Source organism: Schistocerca piceifrons, chromosome 5 (genome assembly GCF_021461385.2).
Source record: "Schistocerca piceifrons isolate TAMUIC-IGC-003096 chromosome 5, iqSchPice1.1, whole genome shotgun sequence".
NCBI lineage: Eukaryota > Metazoa > Arthropoda > Insecta > Orthoptera > Acrididae > Schistocerca > Schistocerca piceifrons.
In genome coordinates, this window is record NC_060142.1 from 104,618,924 (window position 1) to 104,646,020 (window position 27,097).

Here is a 27,097-nt window from a genome sequence, read left to right on the forward strand (position 1 = left end):
GAAACCGCCAGATTAAATTGTAGCGTCACGACCCATCGTGCATATAGTAACTACAGACGTTACTAGATAGTGGGACGAGCGAAAGGTCAAAAAAAAAAAAAATGTTCAAATGGCTCTGAGCACTATGGGTCTTAACATCTATGGTCATCAGTCCCCTAGAACTTAGAACTACTTAAACCTAACTAACCTAAGGACATCACACAACACCCAGTCATCACGAGGCAGAGAAGCGAAAGGTCAAGAATTACAGTGAATCGTGATCACGATTTCTCACTTATTAGATGCATCCTAGAAAATTCTACAGGATCGGACGCGGATTTGAATCGTCGTCCGCCCGAACGCGGGTCCAGTGGGCCTCGTTTGGTGTGCCTGTTCAAGTAGTGTTCAGATATTTCACTAGTAAACAGATAACCAGAAGTTCTTAACTAGACTGAATGTTCGCTCGCCAGTATATTGCTTCTATCTCTGACACAGAAGTATAATTATCGCTGATGGCAAAGATAAACATAAAAGTTCGATCGGTTTTTGTAAGAAAAGCACAAGGCTTCTTGCTCTTCGCCGCTTAAAAATGAACGACGTTTCAACTAACGGCAGTTATCAGAAAGATCCATTATGTTTAAGTGTAGAAGAAATCGCCAGAGATTTTATCGAAAATCTCTTGGAGTCGGCGGTCGAGGAAATTAGAAGACAGGGTGTCAACGTAGACTTTCGGAAGCACATTGTGACACCAAAATGCTTGGTACAGTGGCCGTCCGTCAGCGACTTCACTCCCGATATCGGCTTGCAGAAAGTCGACGAATACATTCGGAGCTGGCCGAAGAACGCTGAGATGATGTACTGCATCGACTACACGGGCTGCAGGAGAGACTCGCGAAGCGATTTTCACTTTTATGAGGTGCGTGTCTTTTTCTTTTCACATTCACAAGAATCCATAATTCTATGATGTGTTTCACACTGTTGTCTAATACTGTTGGGAGCACTGCTTTTTTTAAAAAATTCTTGTATAATGTGCTCCTCTCTTAAGCAAACATAGGAGGATGAGCTAAACATTTCAAGATCGCGTTTTGTGGCGTAATTTATTGTTAAAACTATTGGTACGGGTTGTGATCTGTAAAGCATGTTGTTGAAATGAGGTCTTAAACTTCCAAAATCGTCCTTTTACAGCAAAGGCAACATCTGGATGATTTGGAATCATTTGAAGGTTGCATTCTGCAAAGATCGAAATCCCGGCTCTTCCATTTTTACGGCGGAAGTATTGGATCATTATATTATCATTAATTTAGCTCTTCAGTGAAAGTTTGCATAAACGTTGATACTACACATAGTTTGACAATGCGTTACGGCAACTGGATTAGAACAATAGGCAGCCATTGAGAGGTGCGGTAACACAAAATGTGTTTCTGACTCCAAGAAATCTGACATGTTATGATTTCAGAATACATATTTTCAGTAGATCCCAAGGTGCCAGTTCCACTTAGATACGACAGATTATCTTGAATTGCAGCGAAGAAAGTGGCAAACAATGACATCTCCATGATACTCGCTACAGAGTCCATTTTTAAATACGAAAGAAAGTCGCAGATAGTGATTGGGCTGAGACTTACGGTGTGACATTAAACTGCTGTGAGATGGAATGAATGACAATACTATTACTTAAGTCTTACGTCATATTTCTCACTTTTCTCTGGCAACCGAAGGTGAATCTGTAGTTGGAACATGGTAGGCTAATGCCCCTCTCCCTCTCCCTCTCTCTCTGTCTCTCTCTCTAAAAATGGCTCTGCTGGGTGCCGGGGCTCGTGGGTATTAGGGGAAACGAACTGGCAGATGTGGCTACCAAAGATGCATATTCCCTCCCTCACGTTGTTGAATGTGCCGTCCCCCTCCATGCTGTTACCTCCCTTTTGCGTTCTCGTGTTATGCGTCAATGGGAAGAGGAGTGGCTGGCAGTCGGTGAAAATAAGCTGCGTCTGGTTAAGGCCACCACGCGGCCATGGCGTACATCCTACCAGTCATGCAGGCGGGATGAGGTTCTCCTCACCCGCCTCCGCATCGGGCACAGTCCCTTAACGCACGGTTTTTTACTCCGGCGGGAGGACCCCCTAATCTGTAGTGCTTGTGGCGTCCAGATAACTGTCCGCCACATTTTACTTTACTGTCCTTTATTCTCTGACCAGAGGGCGGTGGTTTCCTTGCCACCGGATTTGCCCTCTATTTTGCAAGACGACGCAACGACTGTGGTTAAGGTCTTACGGTTTTGTGTCCTGTCCAATTTGTTGCCTCGGATTTTAGGGAGAGGATTTTAATGTGCTGCTGGGTGACTGGTTCACCCAGGCTTTAGGTAAGAGGTCCGCCAGTCACGATTACCTACTTGTTTCACTTCGATTTCTGTTCTCTTTTCCTTGTGTTTCCTTTCCTTTTTTAGTGCGTTTCTTCTCCTCTTGTTTTGCCTCTTTATGTGAGGATTTGTAACTGCGTCAAGCCTGTGTCTTTTAGCCGTTCTCCTTGTTCGCTGTCCGTCTTCGTGCCTTCTCCGCATGTGTTCCTGTTTCTATGCGTTTGGGCGCTGATGACCACGCTGTTTAGCGCCCGAAAACCTCAACCCACACACACACACACACGCCACCGGATTTGCCCTCTATTTTGCAAGACGACGCAACGACTGTGGTTAAGGTCTTACGGTTTTGTGTCCTGTCCAATTTGTTGCCTCGGATTTTAGGGAGAGGATTTTAATGTGCTGCTGGGTGACTGGTTCACCCAGGTTTTAGGTAAGAGGTCCGCCAATCACGATTACCTACTTGTTTCCCTTCAATTTCTGTTCTCTTTTCCTTGTGTTTCCTTTCCTTTTTAGTGCGTTTCTTCTCCTCTTGTTTTGCCTCTGTATGTGAGGATTTGTAACTGCATCAGGTCTGTGTCTTTTAGCCGTTCTCCTTGTTCGCTGTCCGTCTTCGTCTCTTCTCCGCATGTGTTCCTGTTTCTATGCGTTTGGGCGCTGATGACCACGCTGTTTAGCGCCCGAAAACCTCAACCCACACACACACACACACATCTATGGTCATCAGTCCCCTAGAACTCAGAACTACTTAAACCTAACTAACCTAAGGACACCACACAACACCCAGTCATCACGATGCAGAGAAAATCCCTGACCCCGCCGGGAATCGAACCCGGGAACCCGGGCGTGGGAAGCGAGAACGCTACCGCACGACCACGAGCTGCGGACTGTCTCTCTCTCTGTGATATGTGTGTGTGTGTGAATTTAAGGAGCTCAACAGTGGGATATTAGCACCTTTAGGAGGCTAATGTAAATTGCTGTGAGCAAACCAATAGATTGTTGCGCTCCTTATTTTCACATAATTACAGTAGCATGAGAAGAAGGTTAGATAGGAACCTCATATTTTACATTAATTTATTCCAAAGAAATGTTTCATCCCCCTGATCTTTTGTCACCTGCTACTTAAAACCAACTTCCTTGATGTCATTATTCCGCGACATGAACACAAACGTAACGGCTCTGCAAACCACAATTACGCTTCACTTGCGATGAGAAAAAGTTTTGCTGGCTGATATCAATAATTTTTTGTAGGACAACTGGCTAACCCCACGCATACAAAATTATTTTTATTTTGAACAGTTTTCACTTTACAAATTATTTTCTGTCTACAATATTTTAAAAATGAAGTTAAATAGATATAACTTCACATGAACACTTGACATGCTCGGCATGACTGATAGCGAAGAGGTGTGGGATCTATGTTTTAATGCATGTGTAATTTAGTGACATAATTTCACCCTGACTAGGTAATTTCAACTGGACACGTTGAATGAATGGACAGATCACACTTGTCTACAAGGAGGGCAATAGACGTGATACACAAAACTAACGCTTAATATCGTTGACATCCATATATAGCTAATACTTAGAAAGTGTTTTGAGTTCAAACGTAATGAGATATCTCGAGCAGAATGACGTTCTCCATGTCAGCCAGGACTAATTCACGCGAAACTCAACTCGCTCTCTTCTCTCATAACTTCCTGAAAGCCATGGATCAAAGCAATCAGGTAGATTCAGTATTTCTCGACTTCTATAGAGTGTTTAAATCAGTTACACATCAGTGCTTATTAACGAAAGTACGAACATATGCGGCATTAAACGATATTAATGATTGGACTGAGGATTTATTGTTAGGGAGAACACTGTACGATATCTTTGGTGGAAAATCACCGACAGATACAGAAGTACCTTTGGGCATGCCCCGAGGAAGTGTCGTGAGACGCTTGTTTTTCACTTTTTAAGTTAGTTATCTAGCAGACAAAATTAATAGTAACCCTAGATGTTTTTGCAGATGATGCATTTATCTATAATAGTGTACTATCTGGAACACGCTGCACAAAAATTGAGTCAGATTTTGGCTCGATTTCGAATAGGCACATTACTTGGCAACTTTCTTTAATAAAAGTTCAGATCCGTGAACCTGTGCATTTCACAAAACGGATAAACATAATATCCAAAGACTACAACGTCAATGATCACTGATGCTGACGCTTCATTGGTGAACTGTCCTTACTCGGCATGTTGAGCAGCGTAAGCATGAAGATACTGTTATTGCCGTTCCTGTAGGGAAGAAAAGAAAAATCTTACCCACAGATATTGCCCTTGGGTGATGTCGTGGTCATATCCTGTGTCTTCTGCGAGAAAATTATTCTCGCAACAGATCAGTTCAACGTGTGGCCTGTGGTGTGGTTGGTGGTCCAGTTCACGGAAGACCCGGTTGTTGGATTGTCCCGTTTTCTAATAGAAAGACCTCGCGATGATCTTGAATATATCCTGCATGAGCGGGATTTCTGTGTCTTCGTGCAGCAAACGAGTGGAGTATTCCCTCGGAAGACGCAGAGCGGTCTTCAGAGCTCGGTTCTGGATGCTTTACAGCGTTGCGATGAGCTAATCTGCGGCATTTCCCCGCATCACAGCTGCACGTTCTAACACTGGTCGGACCAGAATTGTATTCCAATACTGGTCAGACCAGTGTTATCAAGGGGTCACAATTGGGATCAGTCAACTTATACAAACACGATAATTTAATCATTACTGGGAATGTGGAATGGAACAATCACATGGGGTCAGTCGCAGGTAAAGCAGGTGCAGAATTCAGTTAATTGAAAAAATACTATGGAATTCTAATCAATTTGCATAGCAGAGTTCGTAAAAAAATCTCGTGTGACCCATCCTAGAATACTGCTCAAGTGTGTGGGACTCGCACCAAATCGGACTAGTCGGGAATACTGAACGTGTACAAAGGACAGAAGGAATTTTCACAGTTAGTTTGGCCCACGGCAAATCGTCACGGACATTCTCAAAAACATGAAATGGCACACCTTTCAAGATAGACATCAACTATTCTGCGAAAGCCTGCTTACAAGGCTCCTAGAAATGGTACCACGAGAGAGTTTCAGTAAGACCCTACAGATGCCTACTCTTTGGTCCCTTAGGGACCACGATCGCAGACTAGAATGATTACAGCATGCGCAAAGAAGTTTTAAGCTGACATTCTTCTAGTACTGCATCGGCGAATGGAACGGGAAGGAACGCCAATTCGTTGTGCAGTGTGAAGTACAGAACTGTCGAAATAACGAATAAATGAAGGGTGCTTATTCAATCAACTTTTCCAATACTGAAATTTTAAACGAAAGAATAAGGACAACATTCACCACTGGTCTTCAAAAGCCATGTCACTTTTGAATTAACTTCTAATGTTTTGCTTACTCTTGTCCATTCCACAAATACAATACACTGAAAAGCCAAAGAAACTGGTGCCCCTGCCTAGTATCGTTTAGGACCCCCGTGAGCACGAAGTGCCTCAGCATGATGTGGCATGGACTAATGTCTGACGTAGGGCTGGGGGGAATTGTTAACATGAATCTTGCAGGGCTGTCCATAAATCCGTAAAAGTACGAGGGCGTGCAGATTTCTTTTGAATAGTACGTTGTAGGGCATCCAAGATATACTCAATAATGTTCATGTCTGGAGAGTCTGGTGGCCGACAGAATTGTTTAAACTCAGAAGAGCGTTCCTGGAGCCCCTCTGTAGCAATACTTGACGTGTGGGGTGTCGCTGGAATTGCTCAAGTCCTTTGGAATGTACAGTGGACATGAATGGTTGTAGGTGATCAGCCAAGATGCTTACGTACACGTCACCTGTCAGAGTCGTATCTAGACGTATCAGGGGTTCCATATCATTCCAACTGCACACGCCCCAAACCATTACATAGCGCTCACCAGCTTAAACAGTCCCCTGCTGACATGCAAGGTCCATGGATTCATGACGTTGTCTCCACACCCGTACACGTCCATCCGCTCGATGCAATTTGAAACAAGACTTGTCCGACCAGGTAACATGTTTCCAGTCATCAACAGTCCAATGTCGGTGTTGACGGGCACAGACGAGGTTCAAAATGGCTCTGAGCACTATGGGGCTCAACTGCTGTGGTTATCAGTCCCCTAGAACTTAGAACTACTTAAACCTAACTAACCTAAGGGCATCACACACATCCATGCCCGAGGCAGGATTCGAACCTGCGACCGTAGCAGTCGCACGGTTCCGGACTGCGCGCCTAGAACCACGAGACCACCGCGGCCGGCCAAAGACGAGGCGTAAAGCTTTGTGTCGTGCAGTCGTCAAGGGTAGACGATTGGGCCTTCGGCTCCGGAAACCCAAATCGATGATGTTTCGTTGAATGGTTCGCATGCTGACACTTGCTGTTGGCCCAGCATCGAAATCTGCAGCAATTTGCGGAAGAGTTGCACTTCTATCACGCTGAACGATTCTCATCAGTTGTCGTTGGTCCCGTTCTTGCAGGATCATTTTTCCGGCCGCAGCGATGTCGGAGATTTGATGATTTACCGGATTCCTGATATTCACGGTACACCCGTGAAATGGTCGTAAGGAAAACCTCGCAGATGCTGTGACCCATAGCTCATGCGTCGACTATAACACCACCTTCAAACTCACTTAAGTCTTGATAACCTGCCATTGTAGCATCAGTAACCTATCTAACAACTACGCCAGGTACTGGTTGTCTTAAATAGGCGTTGCCGACCATAGCGCCTTATTCTGACTGTTTACGTATTTCTCTATTTGAATTCGAATGGCTATACCAGTTTCTTTGCGGCTTCAGTGTAACAACGCAGCAGATTCAGTGGGTCTGTCCCCTAATACCATTAATTATCCTTGTGTCTCTCCCAACAACTATTCCACTTGATACCAGCTGGCAATTTAAAACTGTGTGCCAGACCAATACTCAAACTTAGAAACTTTACCTTTCGCGGTTAAGTGTTCAATAGATCACTTATATGCTTAATAAGGACCAGTTTCTTTGCGGCTTCAGTGTAACAACGCAGCAGATTCAGAGGGGCTGTCCCCTAATACTACTAATTATCCTTATGTCTCTCCCAACAACTATTCCACTTGATACCAGCTGGCAATTTAAAACTGTGTGCCAGACCAATACTCAGAAACCTTGCCTTCCGCGGGAAAGTGTTCAATAGAGCACTTTTATGCTAAATAAGGACACTGCCTGATCTCCAGGGATTTCCATTTGAGTTATAAGTTATCTAGTGAGTGTAATCCGACTGCAAGAAAAAAGTTTCATATCAGCACACTCTCAGCTGCAGATTGAAAATTTCATTCTGGAAGCTATTCCTCTTGTTGATCTGTAGGAGGCTACTCCCCTGCACTTCAGTGATAGTTTGCTGTCCTATTATTATTACCTATCATTCCCATATAGGACTGTTCACTAGACTGGGTGGAGGAATCTCCTAGTGCTAGACTAATAGCGAAAACATCCTTTCTACATCCAGCAATTAGTGACAAGACTGGTTAGAACTACTCTCTAGTGCTTGATAAATGGCAATTACCCCTCCCCAACTCCCATGCTTTACAGCCATAGGAAAAAACAGATGAATTTTCTCGCTGATTTGGAATTTCCAGCCAATAGGAGGTTGGGGACTTAGACTGCGCCAGTATTCTGGATCAGCCATTTTGGATTGTTACATTATAGTCAGAGTGTGCCAGTATTCCAAGGGTGAAGAAATAAAGAGAGCACCCTACATCCTTCCACACCAGTGATATGCTAATTGAACTTTTATAAATAGAGAATGTGTTATTATTATTGTATCCTTCACAATGTAATGTAATTAGCATTTGAATTTACCCCCCGAATTTCGAATTTATCACAGAGTTTTGAAATTCCCATTAAGTTTTGTACTTCCAATCATTGTTCCAGGTAGGGGCAGGGAGTGTAGGGGGAGTGAGTGGGGGCGCAGGGGGTTTTCGAGAGGGAGGAGGGGTAATTAATTGATCAATTTAATTAAGTGTGCGACGTAACGCGCTCTTTTTCGCACGTCGACGGCTGTTCTGCAACATATATAGTCTACCTATCTCGATACTGCTGCAGATCTGCACACGTTAAGACCTGGCTGCAGCTACTTAAGAGATCTCAGAAAAACAGTGTTGAAGAAACAGAGATTTCGTAACTACACATCGGAGGCCGCTGTAAGTACAAAAAGCTGAAAATAGTCTTGTGAACTCTAAAGAATAAATCTGAAATGTGTTGCTGTTCAGATTTCTAAGTTCAAAGGTCCTTTTAAACTTGCATTAGGATTTTTTTTTATTGCTATTAAGCAAGATCATCAGCCCATATGTGTTCATATCATTAAAGTTCCTGTTCACAGTCCTCGTCACACTCAAACAGCCAGAACTTTTCCTATCCAATTCCGAAACGTTTACAAGAGTGACACAGTCAATAAACTGCTATTTACTTTTGCATTCGGCATTCAGTGGTTGTCTTTGAATAAAGTTTTTGCTCGCCATAAATACTCAGTAAAAAAAATTACTTAGTACCGCTACGCTTTTAGTTCAAAGTTTACACACGCGATTTTCTCCAGAACAAAATATTTCTCGACTCTTAAAATTTCACGAATAGTTAATGGTAAACACCAGCTACCTTTATAACTGTACCGAAACGCGGAAGTCACTGTATCACTTCATTTTACACATAATGCGTTCGGACACTTTCAGCATGACCGGCTCCTTCGACAACTAGTCAACTAGACTTGGCCACTGTTTCTATGTTTCGATACAGTGTATCGACACGTGGAACTGTTTCAGTGTTTCGGAACGGCTGTGGTTCACTGTTTCGAAACAGTGGTGTTTCATTCCGCCCCTATTTCGGATAACCGCACCAGATTCGATCTCGAGCCAGACACAGAAACTGTATCGTTGTTTCAAAATAAGGCTGTTTCAGTCCACCTGTGCTGGGAACGGACTAATTGTATCGAAACAGTGGTGTTTCATTCCGCTCTGTGTCGGACGAGATTCGGGCTCGGCACAGGTACTGAAACACAACATGCCACTTCATGAAACACTTTCAAGAGTGTCGAAATCTTTTTGACAAGCAACAGAATGAAGCTTAAGATATCCGAAAATAAAGCTTCGTTTCTAGCTGACTGTCCTATTACGAAATGGAGTAACATCTGCTTTATAAACACTAACCAAACAATAAAACAAAGCATACTACTCACATTCAAAATAATAAATATGTGAAAATCATTCGATTAAATTACACTTTTTTATGACATACGCTTCTATGGTCATGTTCAGCAATCATATTAAGAAACGCAAGTAAGCCTACAACATTTTGAATAAAAAAAAAGCGTAGAGTGACAGTTATTAGACATATACATAAATTTGATGTAGGTATAATTGCAAGCAATCTGTTTGACACATCTCTTATAGTGTAATGGTGAACGGGAAGGGCTGGGAAGTATGGTGAATTTATAGTAACGGTTCGAAATACCTTGAAAGACAAAAAATTTTTTCTGTTATATTTTGTTATTTATTCGAATTATTTGGCGTTATTTGTGAGTCTATAGTCACTGTGCCTATTATCCACAATGATTCCCTTTGTGTGCATGGAAATTAGCACAGGATGGGTATATTAGCCATACTAGCGGAATGTGGGAATCCGAGTACCATATCCGTTGTTTCTGCAGTTCGCTCCCACCTCCAGTACCGTTCGTGGTGGTTCTTCTGTCTTCAGCTATGGCTGTCCTCACCCAATTGAAAAGTATGAAAGTCACACGACACGAAAGCAGCGCATTTGCTACATGAAATACGAAACTGCCAAGGCGCCCAAGTGATAGTTTCATACTTTTCGCGAAATGATTAGTGCTCTTGCAACTCATTTGTGTTTATATGGACATACTTATTCAGAAGACATTCAAGATGATAAAATGTGTAGGTTTATTAGATTACAAAACACAAACTGTTTCACTGTTTCGAAACAGAGTATCGAAACATTACATTGTACTGTTTCATTTGTTTTGAAACAGTTAAGTGTTTCAGTTTACTCATCTCTATAGTCAGTCCACCTCTTTCTTCTTCTCTGTGCCTCTACAAGCACCTCTATCTCATGCGTTAGGTGGTAAACCGCCTCACTTCTTATTGGTTGTACAGAATTACGGCCAATCTGAACCGACTTTCAGGGCGCGGCTCGCGCCAAAATCTAGCAAGAACCAACCACTGCTCTCAGCTCATTGACGTCATTAAAAGAAGCAACTCAAAACGCTCTTGTTAAACAAAAAAATATAATGAAATAAACTTTAAGCTGTACTTTGCGTCTGAAATTTAACTATATAGTCGCGAACATTCTGGCTGTCTCTTACATATTCAAACATGCTTGAACATCCGTCATCCAATAGTAGGGGAACCACTGGTGGACTCGGTCCCACAATACTAAGCTGGAATACTTGCAAGTTTCTATAGAGAATTACAAACTGAAAATTTAATATTGGCGAATGTCCCACATACACTCACACAAGTACTCTCTTCCACACTCACCCAAACACAAAACATAAATACCTACTTGAAATTCTTGAAGTTATTACTACAGCAAAATTACGAAAGGTTTTCTAGAATGAGAACTTTCCAAATTTCAATCTAAACACTGAAGGTGTTATCATATCTTTTCAAATAGTCACAGTTGGTGAACTACTAACATATGTATATATTGATTTAGTTTTTTAAGTGTCAGATAATTCCTTTTTTGTACTGACTTTTCTTTTTTTAACTTCCAAATTATGACAGTTATTGACGTCAGATTTTGACAGACTGTTTACACGACAGAAGGTTATGTACCTAATATGAAGTACCTCAGGCTATTTCTAGCTCAGTAATTAATTTTTATAGTTCCAGACCCCCCCCCTCCCTCCATGAACCGTAGGCCTTGCCGTTGGTGGGGAGGCTTGCGTGCCTCAATGATACAGATAGCCGCAACGTAGGTGCAACCACAACGGAGGGGTATCTGTTGAGAGGCCAGACAAACGTGTGGTTCCTGAATAGGGGCAGCAACTTTTCAGTAGTTGCAGGGGCAACAGTCTGGATGATTGACTGATCTGGCCCTGTAACACTAACCAAAGCGGCCTTGCTGTTTTGGTATGGCGAACGGCTAAAAGCAAGGGGAAACTACAGCCGTAATTTTTCCCGAGGCATGCAGCTTTACTGTATGATTAAATGATGATGGCGTCCTCTTGGGTAAAATGTTCTGGAGGTAAAATAGTCCCCCATTCAGATCTCCGGGTGGGGACTACTCAAGAGGACATCGTTATCAGGAGAAAGAAAACTGACATTCTCCGGATCGGAGTGTGGAATGTCAGATCCCTTAATCTGGCAGGTAGGTCAGAAAATTTAAAAAGGGAAATGGATAGGTTAAAGTTAGATATAGTGGGAATTAGTGAAGTTTGGTGGCAGGAGGAACAAGACTTTTGGTCAGGTGAATACAAGGTTATAAATACAAAATCAAATAGGGGTAATGCAGGAGTAGGTTTAATAATAAATAAAAAAATAGGAGTGCGGGTAAGCTACTACAAACAGCATAGTGAACGCATTATTGTGGCCAAGATAGGCACGAAGCCCACAGTAGGAAAAGGAAGAGAAGGTGAATATGGATTGGGGCTAAGAAATGAAAGAGGAAGCCGCCTGGTAGAATTTTGCACAGAGCATAACTTAATCATAGCTAACATTTGGTTCAAGAATCATGAAACAAGTCTGTATACATGGAAGAACCCTGGAGAAACTAAAAGGTTTCAGACAGATTATATAATGGTAAGACGGAGATTTAGGAACCAGATTTTAAATTGTAAGCCATTTCCAGGGGCAGATGTGGACTCCGATCACAATCTATTGGTTATGAACTGTAGATTAAAACTGAAGAAACTGCAAAAAGGTGGGAATTTAAGAAGAATGGACCTGGATAAACTGAAAGAACCAGAGGTTGTACAGAGTTTCAGGGAGAGCATAAGGGAACAGTTGACAGGAACGGGGGAAATAAATACAGTAGAAGAAGAATGGGTAGCTTTGAGGAATGAAATAGTGAAGGCAGATGAGGAACAAGCAGGTAAAAATACGAGGGCTGGTAGAAATCCTTGGGTAACAGAAGAAATATTGAATTTAATTGATGAAAGGAGAAAATACAAAATGCAGCAAATGAAGCAGGCAAAAAGGAATACAAACGTCTCAAAAATGAGATCGACAGGAAGTGCAAAATGGCTAAGCGGGGATGGCTAGAGGACAAATGTAAGGATGTAGAGGCTTATCTCATGAGGGGTAAGATAGATACTGCCTACAGGAAAATTAGAGAGACCTTTGGAGAAAAGAGAACCACTTGCATGAATATCAAAAACTCAGATGGAAAAAACTCAGATGGAAACCCAATTCTAAGCAAAGAAGTGATAGCAGAAAGGTGGAATGAGTATATAGAGGGTTTATACAGGGGTGATGTTCTTGAGAACAATATTATGGAAATGGAAGAGGAGGTAGATGAAGATGAAATGGGAGATATGATACTGGGTTAAGAGTTTGACAGAGCAATGAAAGACCTATGTCTAAACAAGGCCCTGGGAGTAGACGACATTCCATTAGAACTACTGACAGCGTTGGGAGAGCCAGTCATGACAAAACTCTGCCATCTGGTGAACAAGATGTATGAGACAGGCGAAATTCCCTCAGTCTTCAAGAAGAAAATAATAATTCCAATCCCGAAGAAAGCAGGTGTTGACATATGCGAAAATTACCGAACTATCAGTTTAGTAAGTGACAGCTGCAAAACACTAACACGAATTCTTTACAGACGAATGGAAAAAAAACTGGTAGAAGCCAACCTCGGGGAAGATCAGTTAGGATTCCGTAGAAATGTTGGAACACATGAGGTAATACTGACCCTACGACTTATCTTAGAAGAAAGATTAAGGAAAGGCAAACCTACGTTTCTAGCATTTGTAGACTTAGAGACAGCTTTTGACAGTGTTGACTGGAATACTCTCTTTCAAATTCTGAAGGTGGCAGGGATAAAATACAGGGAGCGAAAGGCTATTTACAATTTTTACAGAAACCAGATGGCAGTCGAGGGACATGAAAGGGAAGCAGTGGTTGGGAAGGGAGTGAGACAGGGTTGTAGCCTCTCCCCAATGTTATTCAATCTGTATGTTGAGCAAGCAGTAAAGGAAACGAAAGAAAAGTTCGGAGTAGGTATTAAAACCTATGGAGATGAAATAAAAACTTTGAGGTTCGCCAATGACATTGTAATTCTGTCAGAGACAGCAAAGGACTTGGAAGAGCAGTTGAACGGAATGGACAGTGTCTTGAAAGGAGGATATAAGATGAACATAAACAAAAGCAAAACGAGGATAATGGAATGTAGTCGAATTAAGTCGGATGATGCTGTGGGAATTAGATTAGGAAATGAGACACTCAAAGCAGTAAAGGAGTTTTCCTATTTGGGGAGCAAAATAACTGAGGATGGTCGAAGTAGAGAGGATATAAAATGTAGACTGGGAATGGAAAGGAAAGCGTTTCTGAAAGTATTTGTATGTAGTGTAGCCATGTATGGAAGTGAAACATGGACAATAAATAGTTTAGACAAGTAGAGAATAGAAGCTTTCGAAATGTTGTGCTACAGATGAATGCTGAGGATTAGATGGGTAGATCACATAACTAATGAGGAGATGTTGAAGAGGATTGGGGAGAAGAGAAGTTTGTGGCACATCTTGACTAGAAGAAGGGATCGGTTGGTAGGACATGGTCTGAGGCATCAAGGGATCACCAATTTAGTATTGGAGGGCAGCATGGAGGGTAAAAATCGTAGAGGGAGACCAAGAGATGAACACACGAAGCAGATTCAGAAGGATGTAGGTTGCAGTAGGTACTGGGAGATGAAGAAGTTTGCACAGGATAGAGTAGCATGGAGAGCTGCATCAAACCAGTCTCAGGACTGAGGACCACAACAACGACAACATCATAGTTCCAGAGAATGTAACTACTCTGTAAGCGCCTCTCTGCTACTTTCACACGCTGCAGTCATGCCATATGGTCATGACGCACGTCTGCAAGACACAGCTTGCCCATTGCAGATTGCATAAGATTCTGACTGCTTACACTGGAGCCCACATACATTCATACAAGAAAGCTTTAGTAGACAAATTGGTGATAGCGCCGTAGCTGCGATGCCTCAAGTTCTCAATTAATTTAATATCAAAAGTGTGCTCGTTTTGGCAAGGGGCTGGGGGGAGGGCTGGAGATTTCCCAGGAGGGGGAAAAGTGGCTCAGAACTGAACTGAGAACTGGTGACGAGGGTTGCAGCCCTTTATCCAGAGAGGAAGGGGGGAAGGAGGAGGGGGATGGTTGGGGTGTATCTGTTTCTCAGAAGGATGGGTTATCCCCAGGGGGTCATAAATCAATCCTGAGGTGGTCATAAACCACTTAGCAGAACAGTTGGATGTCACAGATCAATCACTTGCCACAATTTAGGTAACACATCAATTTGATATCGAAAGTGTACCAGAACTCTCTTTGCTCCATTACTGATGTCAGCAACTATGCTTGAATCTTTTTCAAGAAAATAGTGTAATTTCTGAGTACTTGTACTTTTGCACTCACTTTATCATGTTATAATTATGCAGTAATGTAAAGTGATTGCTACTGCAGCGTATTGCACATGACGTAATAAAATCTGTGTTTTTCATTTAATATGAATTTTTTTAACACGAACTCTTGATTTTTTCGATCGTAGTTAATGAGGTTTTTCTTTTTTTTTTTTTTTTGTCATCAGTCTACTGACTGGTTTGATGCAGCCCGCCACGAATTCCTTTCCTGTGCTAACCTCTTCATCTCAGAGTAGCACTTGCAACCTACGTCCTCAATTATTTGCTTCACGTATTCCAATCTCTGTCTTCCTCTACAGTTTTTGCCCTCTACAGCTCCCTCTAGTACCATGGAAGTCATTCCCTCATGTCTTAGCAGATGTCCTATCATCCTGTCATTTCTCCCTATCAGTGTTTTCCACATATTCCTTTCCTCTCCGATTCTGCATAGAACCTCCTCATTCGTTACCTTATCAATCCACCTAATTTTCAACATTCGTCTATAGCACCACATCTCAAATGCTTCGATTCTCTTCTGTTCCGGTTTTCCCACAGTCCATGTTTCACTACCATACAATGCTGTACTCCAGACGTACATAGTCAGAAATTTCTTCCTCAAATTAAGGCCGGTATTTGATATTAGTAGACTTCTCTTGGCCAGAAATGCCTTTTTTGCCATAGCGAGTCTGCTTTTGATGTCTTCCTTGCTCCGTCCATCATTGGTTATTTTACTGCCTAGGTAGCAGAATTCCTTAACTTCATCGACTTCGTGACCATCAATCCTGATGTTAAGTTTCTCGCTGTTCTCATTTCTACTACTTCTCATTACCTTCATCTTTCTCCGATTTACTCTCAAACCATACTGTGTACTCATTAGACTGTTCATTCCGTTCAGCAGATCATTTAATTTTTCTTCACTTCTCCACTTTCACTCAGGATAGCAATGTCATCAGCGAATCGTATCATTGATATCCTTTCACCTTGTATTTTTATTCCACTCCTGAACCTTCCTTTTATTTCCATCATTGCTTCCTCGATGTACAGATTGAAGAGTAGGGGCGAAAGGCTATAGCCTTATCTCACACCCTTCTTAATACGAGCACTTCGTTCTTGATCGTCCACTCTTATTATTCCCTCTTAGTTGTTGTACATATTGTATATGACCCATCTCTCCCTGTAGCTTACCCCTACTTTTTTCAGAATCTCGAACAGCTTGCACCATTTTATATTGTCGAACGCTTTTTCCAGGTCAACAAATCCTATGAAAGTGTTTTGATTTTTCTTTAGCCTTCAACAAATCCTATGAAAGTGTCTTGATTTTTCTTTAGCCTTGCTTCCATTATTAGCCGTAACATCAGAATTGCCTCTCTCGTCCCTTTACTTTTATTAAAGCCAAACTGATCGTCACCTAGCGCATTCTCAATTTTCTTTTCCATTCTTCTGTATATTATTCTTGTAAGCAGCTTCGATGCATGAGCTGTTAAGCTGATTGTGCGATAATTCTCGCACATGTCAGCTCTTGCCGTCTTCGTAATTGTGTGGATGATGCTTTTCCGAAAGTCAGATGGTATGTCGCCAGACTCATATATTCTACACACCAACGTGAATAGTCGTTTTGTTGCCACTTCCCCCAATGATTTTAGAAATTCTGATGGAATGTTATCTATCCCTTCTGCCTTATTTGACCGTAAGTCCTCCAAAGCTCTTTTAAATTCCGATTCTAATACTGGATCCCCTATCTCTTCTAAATCGACTCCTTTTTCTTCTTCTATCACATCAGACAAATCTTCACCCTCATAGAGACTTTCAATGTATTCTTTCCACCTATCTGCTCTCTCCTCTGCATTTAACAGTGGAATTCCCGTTGCACTCTTAATGTTACCACCGTTGCTTTTAATGTCACCAAAGGTTGTTTTGACTTTCCTGCATGCTGAGTCTGTCCTTCCGACAATCATATTTTTTCGATGTCTTCACATTTTTCCTGCAGCCATTTCGTCTTAGCTTCCCTGCACTTCCTGTTTATTTCATTCCTCAGCGACTTGTATTTCTGTATTCCTGATTTTCCCGGAACATGTTTGTACTTCCTCCTTTCATCAATCAACTGAAGTATTTCTTCTGTTACCCATGGTTTCTTCGCAGCCACCTTCTTTGTACCTATGTTTTCCTTCCCAACTTCTGTGATGACCCTTTTTAGAGATGTCCATTCCTTTTCAACTGTACTGCCTACTACGCTATTCCTTATTGTTGTATCTATATCGTTAGAGAACTTTAAACGTATCTCTTCATTCCTTAGTACTTCAGTATCCCACTTCTTTGCGTATTGATTCTTCCTGACTAATGTCTTGAACTTCAGCCTACTCTTCATCACTACTATATTGTGATCTGAGTCTATATCTGCTCCTGGGTACGCCTTACAATCCAGTATTTGATTTCAGAATCTCTGTCTGATCATGATGTAATCTAATTGAAATCTTCCCGTATCTCCCGGCCTTTTCCAAGTATACCTCCTCCTCTTGTGATCCTTGAACAGGGTATTCGCTATTACTAGCTGAAACTTGTTACAGAACTCAATTAGTCTTTCTCCACCTTCATTCTTTGTCCCAAGCCCATATTCTCCTGTAACCTTTTCTTCTACCCCTTCCCCTACAACTGCATTCCAGTCGCCCATGACTATTAGATTTTCGTCCCCCTTTACATACTGCATTACCCTTTCAGTATCCTCATACACTTTCTCTATCTGTTCATCTTCAGCTTGCGACGTCGGCATGTATACCTGAACTACCGTTGTTGGTGTTGGTCTGCTGTCGATTCTGATTAGAACAACCCGGTCATTGAACTGTTCACAGTAACACACCCTCTGCCCTACCTTCCTATTCATAACGAATCCTACACCTGTTATACCATTTTCTGCTGCTGTTGATATTACTCGATACTCATCTGATCAGAAATCCTTGTCTTCCCTCCACTTCACTTCACTGACCCCTACTATATCTAGATTGAGCCTTTGCATTTCCCTTTTCAGATTTTCTAGTTTCCCTACCACGTTCAAGCTTCTGACATTCCACGCCCCGACTCGTAGAACGTTATCCTTTCGTTGATTATTCAATCTTTTTCTCATGGTAACCTCCCCCTTGGCAGTCCCCTCCCAGAGATCCGAATGGGGGACTATTCCGGAATCTTTTGCCAGTGGAGAGATCATCATGACACTTCTTCAATTACAGGCCACATGTCCTGTGGATACATGCTACGTGTCTTTAATGCAGTGGTTTCCATTGCCTTCTGCATCCTCATGTCGTTGATCATTGCTGATTCTTCCGCCTTTAGGGGCAATTTCCCACCCCTAGGACATGAGAGTGCCCTGAACCTCTATCCGCTCCTCCGCCCTCTTTGACAAGGCCGTTGGCAGAATAAGGCTGACTTTTTATGCCGGAAGTCTTCGGCCGCCAATCCTGATTATTTATCAAAATAAAGACGTTTTGCTTATGAATCAAAGACGCTACCCCTAGACCACGGGTACCCACGACGAGGTTATACTGTATCACAAATAAAGTTTAATTCCTGATATGATTTAAGACCGAAGACGTGATACACTAGGGATATTTGTTTTGCTGCATGTGCACGTAAATTCCTATTTCTGTATCATTTCTATGTAAACCACCAGTTATGGACGGCGATGCAACGTTCTGGAGTCTTATCCGAAGTGGCCTGGATGTATCCAACCCCATTGTTCTCAAAATCTTTCCCGGAGGTTTCTGGTTCAACCGATCCCTGGTCGTACTATCACTGTAGCTACGATTCGTCGCTCCTGTACTCACTTCTACCAGTAACATCACCACAATCTAGTATGAATGAACTACATTTTACCTCAAATAAATGATAAAGAGACTGTTTCTCAATTTTCTTTCTCGAAAAACATTCAAAATAATTACATTTTTGTAACTTTCTAATAGATGTCAAGTGACCAGACTAAAATCGATCTAGCGGTTCTAGGCGCTCAGTCCGGATCCGGGCGACTGCTACGGTCGCAGGTTCGAATCCTGCCTCGGGCGTGGATGTGTGTTATGTCCTTAGGTTAGTTAGGTTTAAGTAGTTCTGAGTTCTAGGGGACTGATGACCATCGATGTTAAGTCCCATAGTGCTCAGAGCCATTTGAACCATTTTGAACTAAAATCGAGTGAAATGCTTGAAAGTTTTGTGTAACAAATATAATGTGACTCTAAGCCGAACTTAAGTAAAAGCGAAGAAGGCTCATGCTAAAACGATCCGGACGAAGAAAAAATTATAATTTTTCGTATTGTATGAAAACCATTAGGTGAAATTTACAGCTATGGACTTCAAATATGAAATATGTGTCCTACATAGACACTGCTTGCAATGAAAGGAACAATTGTATTCACCGGATAATTTTATAAAGAAAATACCATGCCTTAGCCAAAGGGGGCAGTGGAAGGGTACATCAGGTGATTTGTATTTTTCATTATACATGCTGTTTAAAATATGTAATCCAATGACTTTACATGGTCAGAGAAGGCAGACTTAGTGTATATCATGGATTCCGATGAAAACGACCAAAGTTCTATTTCTGAATTTTTGTGAGTTTTTCATCATTTGTTTTATTGCATGTTCTTTAGAGACAGACACTTCTGTCTCTCCTACCTTGGCCATTGTGTATGTAAGCATTTGTAATTTTCGTTCTTAATAAGTATGTTAACATGAAATTGTGTAAGTATGGTTATTTCAAAAAATGATAATCACCATTTTCACAGATGACGGACCAGGTGTCGAATTTTTCTAAACGGTACTTGTAACGATTTCCCGAATAACAGGTTGCCGACGAACTATAGCAACCACGTTTTATTTATCATGCGGATCGCTGCTAACAGCAGCAAACTTTTTCAGAGGCTGCGGTTATTAATTCTCTACGAAATCCGATGTCTCAGCGAAATCAAACTGACGCGCCTATAATAATTATTATTCACGCGGACGCGAATCATAAATTGCGAGCCTATTACTGCGGCAGCGGACAATGGTTCTACATATCTCTTTCTCAAAATCACAATAGTTAATAATATTTGTCATTTTGCCAATCTAATTCTTCATCTGGGTCTGAAATGGAGAGTTATAACATGTAGGCCAGCTTCCATGAAATTTGAAAGAACTTTAAATTCTTACTATTTCATAAAAAACCAGCAAGCACCAGAACTGTTTACAACCTATAGGTACAACGTCCTAAACGTAAACTAAACAGTATGAACAAAAACATATATATTTTCCACGTCACTGAAGGTGTCTTCCAGACAGTAAATGCTAGATACGTATAGGACAAAGACTGTGTTTTATTCAGCTGCGATTAGACGGTCCGAAAATAATAATTATAAACATAACGTACAACAACATTATACGCAACTGAGAAAAACAGAACTGTATAAGCTAAAGATGTGTAAGCTTTGTTCAGTGTCTGATCGTATTCTAATTGTTTGTGTATCGAATTTTCTGAGGCGGAAATTGGGGACCAGGCCAGAATTTGCCTAAGCAAGCCAGAGCAACCACCAAAAGACGACTGTCTGGGCAGTACACAGTAACGGAGGTCAGTCCGCCACGCGGATTCGGTCCAAGGCTTGGTTACCTGCCACATCCGGCAGCTAGCACGATGCACGTTACGCTGCACGAACAGGTCAGTCCAGATTCGGTAATATCCAAATACGCTCAGTTTTATTCACGATCGCGATTCTCCATCAAAAACTGTCTCTACCGATTTCGGGAATTCCTGACACAGTCGGTAGTCCATCAGTAATAACGAAATAAATATTCGGTAAAATGCGTCATTCTCTAGTGAGGTTATTGAAGACTCCGGATTAGAAATGATCTGAATGAAGATAAGCATCAACGGTGGCTGGAAGAGGGTAACGGATGTTTCTATAGCCCTGCCTGGGGAGGTGTACTGGGAGAACGCTTCAGTGATAACTCGAAGAATACAATGCGTAGGGTTCTTAGTCATACTATGATAACGCTGGGAGATTTCAGATTATCAGCAATACACTAAGGAAATTACAGGCGTCATGGATTGCGATTCAAATGAGATTAAAAGTCTTTTCTGGAAATTATCGCACCTAACTGCAAAGCTTTTAGAGGAGTTGAACTGAATGTTAACAAATGTTGAAAATACATCTGGTTAGCATGTGTGACAGGGAAGTGAATGCAGATAATATGGCCGTTAACACCAAGCATTCATTTCTGAGGATTAAAACTGCAGTACCGATGAATACAATTAAGGGTATTGTACAGTACCAATTTCACTTTTGCCGGCTTTTTCAAAAATATTTAAAAAGATTGTGTTCAAGCATATCCTTAAGCATCTGACTGCAAATGATATCCAAGTCACTCTTTGGGTTGCTTAAGGGTTCCAATATAGAGAAAGCTATTTATAAGTACAGTAAGAATGTCCTTAATTAATTAGATAACAACTGGCATTTTCTGTGACCTGTCAAATCCTTTGGCTTTGTGAATCACAGCATTTGCTTAAGTAAATTAGAATATTATATAATTGCGTAGGCTTCTGCAGCCAAAGTCAGTCGACATAAAAGTTTTCTGGGTATGGTACCACGTTATAATGTATAAAACTACTGCTGCTGGACAAAAACCAACGGTTGAGCCACAGTTGCAGCGGCCTTCTTCTGGGTCACTGGTGCGCTCTAGTTTTTCTTTCTTTTATTGTGATTTCATGCCTCAGCTGAGTCGAGCTAGCAGTGGCCTACATACGCCACTCTTCGGCCAAAAAACACAACATACCTACACGGAAGGCATAAAAAACATAAAAAACATGGTAAACACATGTTGAACACTGCACAAGAAATCAGAAGTCGTTCGACGGGAGACACTGTAATGAAGGGTGGCACCAGTTGAAAACAGATGAAGATGCCCAGGTGGAGACACGAACATAGTAGAAAACACTGACGAAGACACTGTATACAATTGGAGAGACACTGATGCAGGGATACACTGGCGACGATCATTGGTGAAGCAATCACACTGACGAAGGGGGAGGGGGGCTGCCTCCAGGTCAATGGGAGGGGTAGGAGGATGGGAAAAGGAAGGGGGTGGGAGCCAGTTGGAGAAAGAAGGGAGAGCGGGGGGGAGGAGAGAGGGGGGGTTGGGAGCCCAGGGAGAGGGATGGTAGCGGGAGATGTGGCAGAGAGGAGGGGGGAAAAGGAAGGTGAGGAGGGAGAGAGGGAGCCCTGAGGGAAAAAGGGGGGAACGGTAGGGGAGAGTCAGAGTTGGTAGGATGGGTAGATGGACGGGACAAGGACCCCATCAGGGAGGGGGAGTTGGCAGAAACTACCTTGAGGAAGGGTATGGAGGGTGTAAAGGTGGAGATCAGGTGGGATGCAAGAATACAGGTGCAGCAGCGGGCAGGAAAGGATGGGAGAGACAAGCGAGTGTGGGGGATTGAGCCTGAGGGAGGCGTAAAGGATCTGTATCCATTCGAGGAAAAGGAGAAGGTGCAGGAATGGAATCAAGTCATATAGGATCCACGTGGGGATTAGAGACGGATGCGATATGTGAGGCAGAGCACGTGGCGTTCGAGCATTTGGAGGGACTTATAGTAGGTGGGAGGGGTGGGGATCCAGGCAGGATGAGCATAGCAGAGGGTGGGCGGATGAGGGATTTATAAGTGTGGAGGATGGTGGAGGGTTCCAGACCCCATGTGTGGCCAGAGGAGGTGGAGTCGGGAACATGCCTTGGCTTGGATCGTCCGGAGATGGGGGCTCCAGGAAAGGCGACGGTCAAAGGTGACACCAAGGTACTTGAGGGTGGTGTTGAGGTGAATAGAACGGCCATAGATGGTGACATAAAAATCAAGGAGGCGGGAGGAAGGGGTGGTCTTTCCTACAATGGTTGTCTGAGTTTTGGAAGGATTGACTTGAGCAACCACTGGTTACACTAAGTGGTGAACCGGTCAATATGGGATTAGAGCGTTGCAGGGCGGGGGCGAGGGCAAGGAAGGCAGTGTCATTGGCATACAGGAGAAGGTGGATGATGGGGGGGGGGCGTGACGGCAGCGGCATGTCCACCGTGTATAGAAGGTAGCGAGGGGGGGAGAGGACGGAACCTTGGGGCACACTGGCAGAGGGATAGAAGGTGTACGAATCCGTGTTATGGATGGTGACATAGGAAGGATGGTGGGAAAGAAAGGAGGTGATCAGATGGATGTAGTTAATTGGAAGGGCGAAGGTTTGGAGCTTGAAGAGGACACCACACTGCCATACACGGGCATAGGGACATTCAAGGTCGAGGGAGAGGAAGATGGCGGAGCGACCGGAGTTGAGTTGTTTGGAGAGGAGATGAATGAGGTGAAGGAGAAGGTCATCGGCAGAGAAGGACGGCCAAAAGCCATCCAAGTACTGGAAGCCAGGAGAGAGTGGAAGGGCAGAGGTGTGAGTTCGATCAAGGACATCAGGGAAGAGGGAATAATCGAACTGGGGATCGTCAGGGAGGGTAAAGACATCGGAGAGGTAAGAAGCAAGATGTTTGGCCTTACTAAGGTTATCAGGAAACGGGTGGTCATCATGAAGGAGAGGGTAGTGGGGGGGGGGGGGGGGGGGGTAGATCCGGTAAGGCAGTGAAAGGCTGACCAGTACTTAGGCAAGTTGATAGGTAGGGTAGTATTAAGATGCGTGCATGTCTGTCGCGAGTCCTGGCATTTCTTGGCCATGAGCAAGTTTTGGACGTGTTGTTGGAGTTGCAGGTGGCGTCGTAGTGTGTCCCGGTTTCACGTCTGAAGGAAAGCATGCTAGAGATGGCGGGATTCACAGAGGAGGAGTGGGCCTGTGGGGGTAAAGTGGGACGGTGCTGCTGGATGGCGACGGTAGGGATGTGAGCCTCCACAGCCTCAGACAAGGTCTGCTGGAGAAAGGAGGCAGCACGGGTAACATCATCAGGGTGGTGGTAGATGACGGGGTGGCTATCAATCTGGGTAGTGAGGGTATCCCAGTAGGCATTCCAGTCGGCACGGGAATAGTCGTGGACATACTTCACGGGAGGGTCGATGCGAGGGTCGGGATGGGGGCAACGACCATCTGATTCAGTTAGGACAGGGAGATGGCCACTGACAATAGGGTTGAGGATGTCATGCAGAAAAGGAGGTTAGGAGAGGCCAGGATGACATAAAGAGTGGTATTGGATTCAGGGTGTGTGTGTTGGGGAATGGGAATGAGAATGAGGTCACCATGGGGGCGAGGGGGGGGGGGGGGGGGGGAAGAACCAATGCCACCGCAGTAGCTGGGCAGTGGAACGACTATGGATGTTGAGGTCAGCAGCAATCACATAGGAGGAGAAGGTATGATTGATGTGTGGAAAGGAAGTTGAAAGGAATAGGGTCAGAGGGGCAGACATATATGGTGGTGCAGCTAATGGTAAGGCCGGGGAAGAAGAGAATGAGTATCAGGTGTTCTGTCGGATCAGGAAGGAGGGGTTGGAGCCGAAAAGGGATCTGGCGATGGTGGCCAATGGCTATCCCCACCATGCGCTATCAGTAGGGTATTATCGGAGTGGTGAAAGACGTAAGGCGACATGTGGATGGGATTTTGAGGCTGGAGAAAGGTTTTGTTCAGGAGGAAGGCATCCACGCGGTGGGTCATGAGGGTATGCATAAGGAGGTTCTTGTTAACGGGAAGGAAGTGAATGTTGTTGAACAAGAGACGGTGCTGTCACGCCATGGTGGGGTTTAAACGAGGCTGTCAAGATGGGAGAAGATAAAGTGGACTAGGTTATGGGAGTAGGTGGCGAAGGTGTTAAGCTGAAAGATGGAACGGACAGCTATGTAGAGAGTGTAGGGGCGCTGAAAGGGGTGGATATTCCGATGATGTCCTCGGCTGTGGGAAGGGCCGAAGGGTGTCACCAGGATGGGTAGGATCATCAATGGGACGGACAGGCACAGTGAGTTTGGGAGAGACGGGATGGGGCCGGGCCTTATATTTTTGGGAGTAGGTGGGGTGAGAAAGGCTACAGGTGTTGCAGGTGGGGGGGGGGGGGGGGATTCGAAGTTAGGACACTGCCAGAGGCAATGTGCCTGTTTGCAGTGAGGGCAGACGGGGGCCTTGTGACACTCAGATGTGTAGTGCGCATTGTACTGGAACGGACTGGGGAGGGGAACGGGAAGGGTCGACTTTGTCGTGGCAGTTAAACAACAGGACGCTCTCTTTCAGGAAATGGTCAATGGAGGGGGTGGACTCCACATGAGGAAGATCCACATGAGGAAGGTAGGGCCGGTGGAATTATGGATGCAGCAGGCCGCCTGGATTTCAAGGTGGGCATGGGTGTTAAGCTCTGCCAACACCTCCTCCTCCGTGATCACCAGGCTAAGCCGAGTGATCACGGTGGTGAGGGTCGGCGGGTGGCATGGGGTTGGGGTTGGTGAGAGGAGGGGGAGGATGGAGCAGTGGTGAAGGCGGCATTGGGGCCAAAGTGGATACAGGGGATTCTGGCCAGGATATCAGTGTGGAGGGTGGGGCTGGGAGAGGAGATAAGGGCAGAGTCCCTACAGGGGATAAGGAGGGAGATAGGGGCACTAGGGTAGTACTTCCGGAGAAGCATGGTTAGGTTATGGGCTCCCAGGAGGGATGGGTCAAAATTGGGTAGGACATACCTGTAAGTAGAGGTAGGGGAGGAGACTGAGAGGAGGGGAGGGGAGGAGGTGGCAGGAGGTGTGACGTCAATGTTGTCAGGGGGTGTGGGAGGAGGGAGAGGCTGTGATTTTATAGGGTTGGAGGAGGCTAGGGCGCTTAACCACAGCAGAGGAGTGAGAGGAGGTTTGGGGGACTGGAGCGACTGGGAGATGGTGGGAAGAGGCAGGTCCCGGTGATGGTGATGGTGAGATAGCAGCGTGGGTAGTGACTCGTCGGGCGACCAACCTGGCGGGGACTGTAGAAGCTGATGTAGTGGCAGGGGAGGGGGGAAGTGGAGGGAAGGGATCAGATGAGGGTGAAGGATTTTGCTGAGCTGGAGCAGGAGCGGGAGCAGGAGCAAGAGATATGGCGCAAGAAAGGGTGTAGTGGTTGTAAGGGGGAGGAGGGGGGAAGTTGAGGAGGGGACGACTGTGGCCACCAAGTAATGGTGGTGGCAGCGGCCGATGGGGATGTGTAGACTATTGCAGTTGTGGTGGCCCTGGTGGTGGGGATAGTCATGGTGAGGGATTACCAGGGGAAAAAACAGAACAGGAGAACTGGAACAATAAGGGACGAAGACAGAGATGAAACACATGTGAAGCTGATTAGGGCTGATGGGCAGCTGGAACCTGCGAGGGCTGCTGAAACCAACGAGGGCTGCTGGAACTGATGAGGGCCGCTGGAAACGGCGAGGGCTGCTGGCATAGTGGGGCATGGTTGGAACGGTTGCAACGATTTGAATGGCTGGAATGGCTGGAGCGACTTGAATGGCTGGAACGGCTGGGCTGCTGCTGGAACCGGCGAGGGCTGCTGGTGTATCTGGAACCGGCTGGCGTGGCTGGAAACCAGCTGGGCTACTGGCGCTACCGGAACTTGAAACTGGACCTGGCACTGGTGTCACTGCTAGGCTGCTGCACATGTGAGAAATCATAGCACTTCAACGATTCTGGTTAACAATCCTTGAAGGACGAAACGCTCTAGAGTTCCGCCGAAGATGTGCATTCTAGCTATGCAGTGTCCCTTATATTTTGTTGTTACTGCTCACTGCACATGCTGTTACATCATAATTTTAAAAGATAGTTTGTTTCATTGGTCACTTAAGGAAGAAAGAGAGGGAACTTTATTTTAAAACGTTATTGTGGAGGAGAGAGAACATAACCTCTATTGTCTATTAGCTCATGTGTTATGTGCCATGATTGGTGGTCACTGTCGAATGAGAAGTTGGCTGCTGTTTACCAAATACTGGATATCGGCCGCATGGCGGTTACTCGCTGGTAGTACTCGTGCCTCGTGTGACAGTGCAGTCTGTTGGGCTCTGATTGCTGGCAGCCAAGATGGGGCAAGCCTGAATCCATCTTCTATTCATGTTATTAGGATGTTTAAGTATTCCTATGACCTCCTGATTTTGCGTTTTGTCATAACCGGCTGCTTGGCTAACACACAGGCTTCACTGAATTTTATTT

General features: G+C 44.1%; 1 protein-coding gene across 1 annotated transcript in view; it reads left to right on the top strand.

Annotated features, from left to right (window-relative positions):
- Positions 1 to 568: 568 nt before the first annotated feature.
- Positions 569 to 27,097, top strand: part of LOC124798767 (A-kinase anchor protein 14-like) — a 97,916-nt gene continuing 71,387 nt past the window's right edge. Inside the window, exon 1 of the mRNA XM_047262297.1 lies at positions 569 to 895. Within this exon, the coding sequence (XP_047118253.1) occupies positions 569 to 895 (327 nt within the window). The remainder of the gene's footprint in view (positions 896 to 27,097) is intronic.